The 8,908-nt window shown below is 42.8% G+C and overlaps 1 protein-coding gene across 4 annotated transcripts; it reads left to right on the top strand.

The window, feature by feature from the left end:
- The first annotated feature begins 3,459 nt into the window (after window positions 1–3,459).
- Window positions 3,460–8,827, top strand: LOC132994437 (cAMP-responsive element modulator-like). Of its 4 annotated transcripts, none has more exons than XM_061064790.1 (3): window positions 3,460–3,556; window positions 6,615–6,759; window positions 8,218–8,827. In XM_061064790.1, exons 2-3 carry the CDS (start codon window positions 6,629–6,631, stop codon window positions 8,360–8,362), a joined length of 276 nt encoding a protein of 91 aa, XP_060920773.1. In that variant the 5' UTR covers window positions 3,460–3,556; window positions 6,615–6,628; the 3' UTR covers window positions 8,363–8,827. The 4 variants fall into 4 exon arrangements, with proteins under 4 accessions (XP_060920773.1, XP_060920774.1, XP_060920772.1 ...); XM_061064791.1 differs by lacking the exon at window positions 3,460–3,556 and adding an exon at window positions 4,942–5,087 and having other exon boundaries at window positions 8,589–8,827; XM_061064789.1 differs by lacking the exon at window positions 3,460–3,556 and adding an exon at window positions 4,942–5,087 and having other exon boundaries at window positions 8,585–8,827.
- Window positions 8,828–8,908: the final 81 nt, after the last annotated feature.

Below are 8,908 nucleotides of genomic sequence, written 5' to 3'. Positions count from 1 at the left end.
TGCAGACTTTACTCTAATCCTCTCTCATCCCAAAGGAGAACTCCGGGCTTGCCCTGAACAGCAGCACCAACAGAATGTATCAGATGAACTCAGAAAAGCAATATCAGCCACACGTACCTGTGCCAATATGTCCTACACCTGTTCACCAGCAGAGCAGCCTCAGCCAACAAGCAAATCGTAAGCATGTCTGACAAGTAGTGATGTGTAGTTCGTGAACGATTCGTTCAAAACGAACAAATCATCTGGGTGAACGAACTGAACTGAATCACTTACTGAAAAGAGTCGTTCATTTCTCAACTTCAGTTGCGCTCTCCTCTCTCCCGTCTCGTGTCTCTCTCTCTAGACCGTAAGAGTCACTCAAAGTCCGCCCTCCCTCTCCCTTTCATGTCAGTGATACATACTGACTGAACCAACAGGACGGAGTCGGTCAGGAGCTCTGTGTCACTAAAGCCCGCCCCTACTTCTCCCTCTCATGTCTCCAAAATTGAGGAAGTAGCAAATATATTATTTAACATTTAGGTGTCGCGAAAATGTATGTGCTTTTTATAGCTGCTGTCAGTTTGCAAACGGCTTTTATATCCAACTTAATTTCACTCAGCTGACTGTTTTAACATCCACTAACGATCGTGTTTCAGTCAGTACAGTGTGTGTGTGTGTGTGTTTGTGACTGAGGTTGGTGACTCGCAGTCTCGCTCGTTCACGTTCAGTCAGTGTTTCGTTCACTGAACGAACTGAGAGGAAGAGAGTGACTCGGAGGCCGAGCTCTCGTTCACTGAACGAACTGAACGAGAGCTCCACCTCCGAGTCACTCTCTTCCTCTTCTTGTACTGAACGTACTGAACAGAACGGTCGGGGAAAATAAATGTGATTGTTTTAGCAGCTTTCAGTTTGCAAACTGTAACTTTATCCAACTAAATTCTCAGCTCATTGGTTTATTATTCACCACCGGCTGTTCTCAGTACGATCGCGAGCAGAACTAAATGTTCGGCCGTGTTTCAGCTTATTAAATTCTGATTCACAGACAGAGCTGCGGAGAAGTACTGAACGATTCGGTGAACAAATCTTTTGAACGAATCACTTTACTGAACTGATTCTACTGATTCAGTACACTGAAAAGAACTGCTTTTCACATCACTACTGACAAGCAACTTTCACTATTGATTCACCTGTTTCTCCCACTGCACCCACAACTTCTTCTTTGTTTCTTTGTATTTGAGTTAAATATCAACTGTGGCATTTTACAATATGCAGATTTTGTTTAGAGGAAAACCAGAAAACCAAACAAACAAATAATTAACCGACAAAGTACAAACATAAAGGAACAACAATCCATGTGAAGCAGAGAACCAGGGGGGTTACAATACAACATCAGCTCTTTACCTTCTTTGTGGGTTTCAATCAATCAAACCGTTGTATAGCACCAGTTCATAAAAAGTGTCATCTCGAAGCGCTTCACAAAAGAGCTGGTAAAGGACCATTCTCATTGTTAAGAAAAATGGGATAGGGGGATACAAATAAATGCATGTAGTACAATAGTTTTTCATATCGCTATAGGTAACCATTTGTTCACTTTCACCTTTAAGTCACTGCTGAAAATGACCTGATCGCACCGCCTGATGATTATCCTTGTGCCACCTGATAACGTTAGCAGTGACAGGAAATAATTAGATATTTAGTTCAAATTCAAAAGTCAAAATTCTCTAATATAAGTCAAAGTAATACATGTTTGTAGTAGTAATGTTAATAGTGCTAATCATAGTCAGTACCTATGACTGACATATTTTTTTCACCTTTTTTTTCAATGTTCTGAAGTTTCTAACACTAAAAATGTCCCCGATGTGGTCGACAAATGTTTATCTTATCATATCTAAAAACTTCCTCAACAACTTCTACACTCATTGTCATAACCACAGATACTTTCACAGGTGGAATAAGTCACTTAAATTGAAGCTTGGTGTTACACCCCACCATAAGGCGGCCCTATGGGACTAACAACAACCCACAAATAGACCCAATAAAACACATTGTACACCTTACCAGAGTCCAAACCAATGGATTTATGAACAGACAGACTAAATGATTAAACAAAGATCAACTCCAACTTTGAAAGACAACACACAATCCCTGGCTGAGAGGCACAGCAGTCCCAACTCCAAAAGACTATAAAAACAAACTCTGATTTATTTGCATATTTGAAAACGTTCGACCTGACACATTAATCATTTGTTATACTGAGACACCTTTGAGTTACTACCACGTGCCAATATGACTTTTTTTTTATTTGACTGCCCAACCTTTGATCTTTTACTTGGCTTTTTGTTTTGTGCTGTCTTTTGTATTAGTGGAGTCTTGTCATGGAAGCCGTGTTAACTTCCTGTCATCATGGGGGACACAGAACATGCCGTCTGTGCACCTGACCAGCACACAAGCGCCACAGCTTGCACCCAACACCTTTCAGTGCTACAGGGAGGTGATCAATTCCATGCAGCAGTATTATACGCAATCACTAACAGGTAACACTGAGTAATAATAAGAAGACTTTAGTAATACTGTTCCAGCTGTATCATACTATTACTGATATGTTCACATCAGGAAAATTCTACTATGTGCATTAAAAAACATAAGAAATATAACTATTGTGATAATCACAACCAGGCTGTAAAAAACAAACATGCTACATCTACCATTTTCACCTGCCCAGCTTCATTACCTCCAGGAGGTTGTGTTGGGACACAAGACCTGCAGTGGATGGCCATGACACAAACAGCACAGCCTCCTCCAGGAGCGTCTGAGTACAACGGGGGGGCCATGGCTAACCCACAGAAGACGGGTAAGCCAACATCACCGCTACACCTAAGGTTATTAGGCTGAGTGGCAAACAAGTGTTTAACACAAGAACACAAAAACAGTGATTAAGACCTTAAACCCATCAGGGAAATGTTTGCTGAGGAAACATCTTATAGACTTTTATACAATCATGACTTCTTTTTGAAACAAGGAGGGCCGTCCACCTTGAATTCTCTGTCTATCTTCATGAAAGTAAAATCCCAAGAGAGCGAGCGATGATGTTCTGAATGTGAGCTCTGCTGTGATTCAGTCTGAAAATAGTCAGATTACATGGTCACTAACTGTTGTATAAACCTAACAGGATGTATAATTTCCATATGAAATATAGCATAGGGTGACATTTTACCAACATGGTTTGCCCTGTTGAAGGTATATTAGCAATATTTTTTAACATTAATGTAGCAGAAATCAAATAAATCCTACCATCATTGTGGAGTAATGACTTTCTAAAAACAAGAGTGAAGGCAAACTCCTCCTGGGTTTGTTGTCCTGAGCTCTGAGTTCACAGTGACGGGTGGGGATTCCTTCAGCTTGTTGAAGAGTCACTCAGAGGCTCAAACATGTTTCGAGATTAATTCATGTGAACCTCTCCCTCTCTAACCATTAGCCCTGCCACCATGTGGTGGAGGAGGAGGAGTTGCGCCGCCGCCCACTCATCAATGTTGGCAGAGGCACAATGGCAGAGTGTCGTCGCAGAGCGCAACTCAAGGTGAGCCTTCCCAAAAAAAAACGTAAGAAAAAAACCTGGTAAAAATAGAGATGCACCGTTCCACTTTTTTTCAGTTCTGATCCGATACATATGTATAAGATACGATACTGATAATTTTAATATCATAACTAATAGTGTTATTGTTGTTGTTGTTGTTGTTGTTGGTTTTATGTGTAAGGCTACACAAAGCTGCAGTAAACCCGGCATTGCATTGTGCTGGCTCTGCATACAAACAGGAAGCAGCAACAGCTGTCAGGTTTTCAAATTAAATGTTTTAAACTGAAGTGGAAGAAGATGGAAGGAGCAGTCGAGGATAGTCATGATGGAGACGATTTGTGGGCATTTCTAAGAGAGACCGTGGGAGCTGAGAATGTTTAAAGTGCCCAACTATCTTTCTTGATCGGTGACATGGATCGACGACGTCAGTACGATATCCGATTCATAATTTACGTCAATATCGGATCCGGTACATATATAAGATCGGATCAGTCCAATCTCTAGTCGAAAAAATTCAAAGAAATAAGAATTGAATCTTTTAGTTGCGTATCAGAATGGAGATGAGTCTCCATCTCTCCGGTTGCATGCCAGTGTCATAGCTAAAAAAAAGTATTTTTTCTACTTGTAGAACATGATGTTTTTACATAGATGTTTTGATCAGTAAAGGATGTAAATGTGACCTTTGTCACTGTTTCACTCTCCCCTCATATGCTCCCAAATGATCTTGTTGGTCAGTTTTCTGAAAATCAGCTCAAAGCATTACCACTGTGGAAAGTATGATGTATCATTTCAGAGCAATCAAAGCAAAGTAAATGCAATTAAAATGTGAATCCTACTCCCACTCAACAACAAACAGGACTTCATCATCACAGGACTGATAGTTCTGTTTAACTCCTTGGTGCCTGCAGAGGGAGCCAGCTCCCACAGCTGAGAGTTTAACATGAATCAGAAAAGGAGATGATTGTTTTCTGTCTGGCAATGACAACAAATACATGCAAATAAGTAACCTTTTCTTTATTTGATTGAGGCATTCACATCAATTACATTTCCATTAAGATATGATAGAAGGTCGATGGAAGAGAAATGCAGGTCCATGTGTCTCCTCTCGTGTGGTAATGTGCTTTTGTTTCAAGAGAGACTGTTGTGAAACAAGCATGGAAGAAACTTGTGTTGTTATTTCAGGCTAAACGGGTACAGTTTTAAGCACTGTTCTAAAACAGTCCATTAATAGTAAGCTGCATTTTTCAGTGCTGCGCTCCAGCGGAGGAAAATTCCTCCTCCAAAGACAAACAGCAGAGCGCCTGACTCATAGCGCTGTGTCGAGGGAGAGAGCAAACCATACTTACTGTTGACATCAGGAGGCCAGTGATGTCATGCTGATGTCAATGCCTCTAATTGTAAATTGCACACATAGCCTGGCTGTTGGCCGTGGTAACATATCAGTCAGAGGGAAGACTCAGGCGGAGAGCGTTGCTGTTGGAAAAGCCTGGGAGTAGATACAGTATGGCTGTCACTGGGGATGAGACAGAAACAGGTATGTTTGAGATTCATTCTTTACTGCCTGATCTTTAGAGAAGATGCTTCAGCTGGAAAACTGATTAAGGGATATCTCTTGATATTCAATCAACATGGGGACTCTTCAGGTAACTTAGGCTGAAATTTTAAAAACACCTGATGTTTTGAACAGCTTGGTATACGTTACTATTGTTCTGAAGTTTCCACAAACCCTTTATGAATATGATCCATTTTTAAACCAAATAAAATCACAAGAAGACGCCTGAAATTGTGGAAAAGGAGTGATGAGAATTTAATTTTTCTCAGTGAGCTGCAAAAACCTCTCAATTAGAAACATTTGTATTGGGTTTGTTGCCTCTCCCTCTCTCTCCCTCTCTCCCGCTCCCTCTCTCTCTTCTCTCTCATCCTCTCTCCCCCCTGCCTCTATCTCCCTCTCTCTCCCCCCTCTCCCCCTCTCTCACCACCTCTCCCCCCTCTCTCTCTCTCTCCCTCCCCCTCTTTCTCACCTCCTCTCTCCCTCTCTCTCTCTCCCTCTTTCCCTTTCTCCATCTCACCTCCTCTCTCTCTCTCTCTCTCTCTCTCTCTCTCCCTTTCTCCTCTCCCTCCCCCTCTCTCTCACCTCCTCTCTCTCCCCCCCCCCCCCCCCTCTCTCTCCACTATACGAAGTGCTTCAGCGCTCTGCCCACTCACAGCTCACAGCAGCAGTAGCTGACGTCGCTGCATTTTCCTGGAACAAGCCCCCAGCAGCTACATGTAAATTTGAACAAGCGAATGAGATGCGCGCTGACGTCAGTCGCCGGGCACGTTCTGATTATATGCTGTCCTTCTGCAATTCCAGCACATCAGACTTAATCATCAGCATGTCACATGATATGAGGGTTAGAATGCTACTGGCATTAAGCAAACAATGAACAGAAGAAGCCGTAGATAAGAACGGCTCCAACTGTTGATGAGTTTTCAATTCTTTACCAGGGTTACACACACCTTTGATTAAAATAGAAAAGATGAAATATGGAATTCATTCACATACAATTTCTCAGACTTGATCCATTTATTATTTATTTTCTTCAATTAAATAGGAATATAAATGGTAACTGTAAGCTTGTATATTTATTTTCTAGACTTCTGACTGCTCAAAGCTCCTGCAGGTCACACCTACACATTCACACACTGATGACAGAGGTTGCTATGTAAAGTGACCATCAGTAATAATTAATCCCATTCTTACACCGTTGACGAAGCAGTGGGAGCAATTTAGGGTTAAGTGTCTTGCCCAAGGACACATCGGACATGTTGCTGCAGGAGCTGGGAATCCAACCCCAACCATCCTGATGGGGGAAAAAAGCATCTCACCCACTGATCCACAGCCTCCATTCATTGACTTCCAGGTTGCATAGTAAACTAATTGGGTCTGTTACCTCTCTCTCTCTCTCTCTCTCTCTCTCTCTCTCCGTCCCTCTGCAGCATGTTCAGGATGTCTCCTGGCAATCAGTGTACGCATGATATTTCTTAAATGTGACCGACATGTTGTTTGGCGTCTCCTCAGGCACTGCGGGTGACATGACTGCCTGCCAGCTGCGTAACCCCAGCTCCAGCCTCCCTCAGGGGGTCGCAGGAGCCAGCGCTCACAGCTCCCAGAAACCTAAAGCGGACGCCTTACAGAAGAGGGAGCTCCGCTTGATGAAGAACAGGTAGACAGGAATGTTCACACCTTTTAACTGCTGAGGCTACACAACACCTACCTGCAGATAATCTCAGTTTATACAAGCTTCAGTAGATGTACTGGACTGATGTGCATGGAGGCTTGTATTTACATAAAAGGATTGGAGGTTTTTAAAACAGCTATCCAAAATTTCAGAAACCACTCTATTATTAAGAGAGTTATTTGAGAGGATTGGTACCGCTCGTGTCCGGGCATACTGTAGTTATGAGGCTATAGCTAGCTTCCAATTAGCTTAGCTGCCATATTGCTTCAGACAAAAGTAAAATTATAGCTAGGGATTCATCGTTGCAGGCAAACATATCTGATTAAAGTATGCCGCCTCTGCTAAGCTTGTCATTTAAAAAAAAAAAATGTTATGCTTTTAATTAGAGATAGGACAGTGTACACTCAGAACATGGGAAAAGGAGCCACAGGTCAGAATCGAACCCGGTCCACCTGCTTGGAGGATTACAGCCTCTAAACATGAGGCTACCAGCCTTTCCTGACGAAAAATTTTCAACTTGAGCGCTCAGAGCGTCCGCACAAAAAAGGCAGAGCGCTGCGCTTTTTCTCCAGGCGGCCGCTCTCTGCTGCGAACGCTCTCTGCTCATTGAAAACAATTTGAAAAAAGATGCTGGTGTTGAAAAAAAAAACACTAGGTGGACATGTGGCCTTAGACACTTAAATATGTAAACAGAAATAGGTTTATAGCCTCAGTTTAAAATACAGTTTTTTTCCTTTAATCAGATTTGTGGGTGTGATTTATTGTCCTCACACACATCAATCTGGCTCTCTTGGACACATGCACTGTGGAGTCAGTCTGCTCTGCAACACACTAACACCTTACAAACACAGAATGACGATGGGTGACGATAACTACCTGCATGCAATCATGAGATCCTCAAGCCTGTTATCATACCACCACATGATTCTCCTACGTCCAGTGATTTGTGTTTGTAGCTGCTAATTCCCAGCTTGTCTGCCTCGATATGATCTGCTCCGTAATGCGTGACGGCTGGTTCGAGTGTGGTGTGTTTGTGAATGTGCTGTCTGTGTAAAGACTTCTAGTTGTGTTTGCTGTCAACAGCCGTGTGTCACTGCTGGCACTGACTCCTACTTTTCTTGTTTTTGCATGCTCCCTGTCCTCCCACATCACGATTTTACTACCATCAATTATCAGTCAATCCTCCTGGATGTGTTGTTTTGCTTTGATTGTTTGTTCCCCCCCCCCAAAAGGTATCTCATTTCACAAACATAATCATCATTCTCCAAACATTGCGTGCCCACATGACCTCACAAACCTCTTTTCTTTCTAGTGCTGCGAAACCTCCTTTCTACCGCTCCGTAAACTGATTCATGCATTGAATGAGTTCTCTGTTGTATCTGGGACTAAAGCCAGGATGTGAGAGGCTTCTTTCTTCATGGTTACTGTTGTTGTTGCTTCCAGGGAAGCCGCCCGGGAGTGTCGGAGAAAGAAGAAGGAATATGTCAAATGCCTTGAAAATCGCGTGGCTGTGCTCGAAAATCAAAACAAGACTCTGATTGAGGAGCTTAGAGCCCTAAAAGATGTCTATCGACACAAAGCCGAGTGATCCCTCTCACTAGAGGGGGAGCGTATGGACTGTGTTTGGGGGTTGTCTTCTTGAGGACTGTTTTTCTTGACACACACAAAACCCTCCTTGTTCGTGCTGTTAAATGTGTTTCCACGGTGACGTTAGCGTTTCTTGCTGTGAATGATTCCTGCCCCACCACCAGCAAAAACATGAACCTTGTTTCAGGTCAGGGTTATTATCAGTGGGTGTCCTTTTCATCAGGAAGGCTGCCAGTGAATCCAGGATTAGGAAGAAGGAATATATGCACTACCTGGAGGACCGCCTCGCTGCACTGGAGACGGAGAACGCCACGCTGAAGGCACGGCTGCAGCTCTCCGACGACACCTGCCCGGATGAGTGAGGAAGGCTCCACCCACAACCGCTTTAACTGCACTTCTTTTACATTCCTTTATGATCCGGCTGAGAAATTTACTCTTTAAATTATTAAAATATTATACTAACTTATAGACTTTGTGATCGTCTGTTTTGATGTGTTTAAGAAAATGTTGTAAGATGCCAAATGTTCACGAGGAATCAGGACTCCAT

The sequence above is a fragment of the Labrus mixtus genome, chromosome 19 (genome assembly GCF_963584025.1).
Source record: "Labrus mixtus chromosome 19, fLabMix1.1, whole genome shotgun sequence".
Taxonomy (NCBI): Eukaryota; Metazoa; Chordata; class Actinopteri; order Labriformes; family Labridae; genus Labrus; species Labrus mixtus.
The sequence above is the reverse complement of the archived record's forward strand: the minus strand, read 5'-3'. Positions and strand labels throughout refer to the sequence as shown.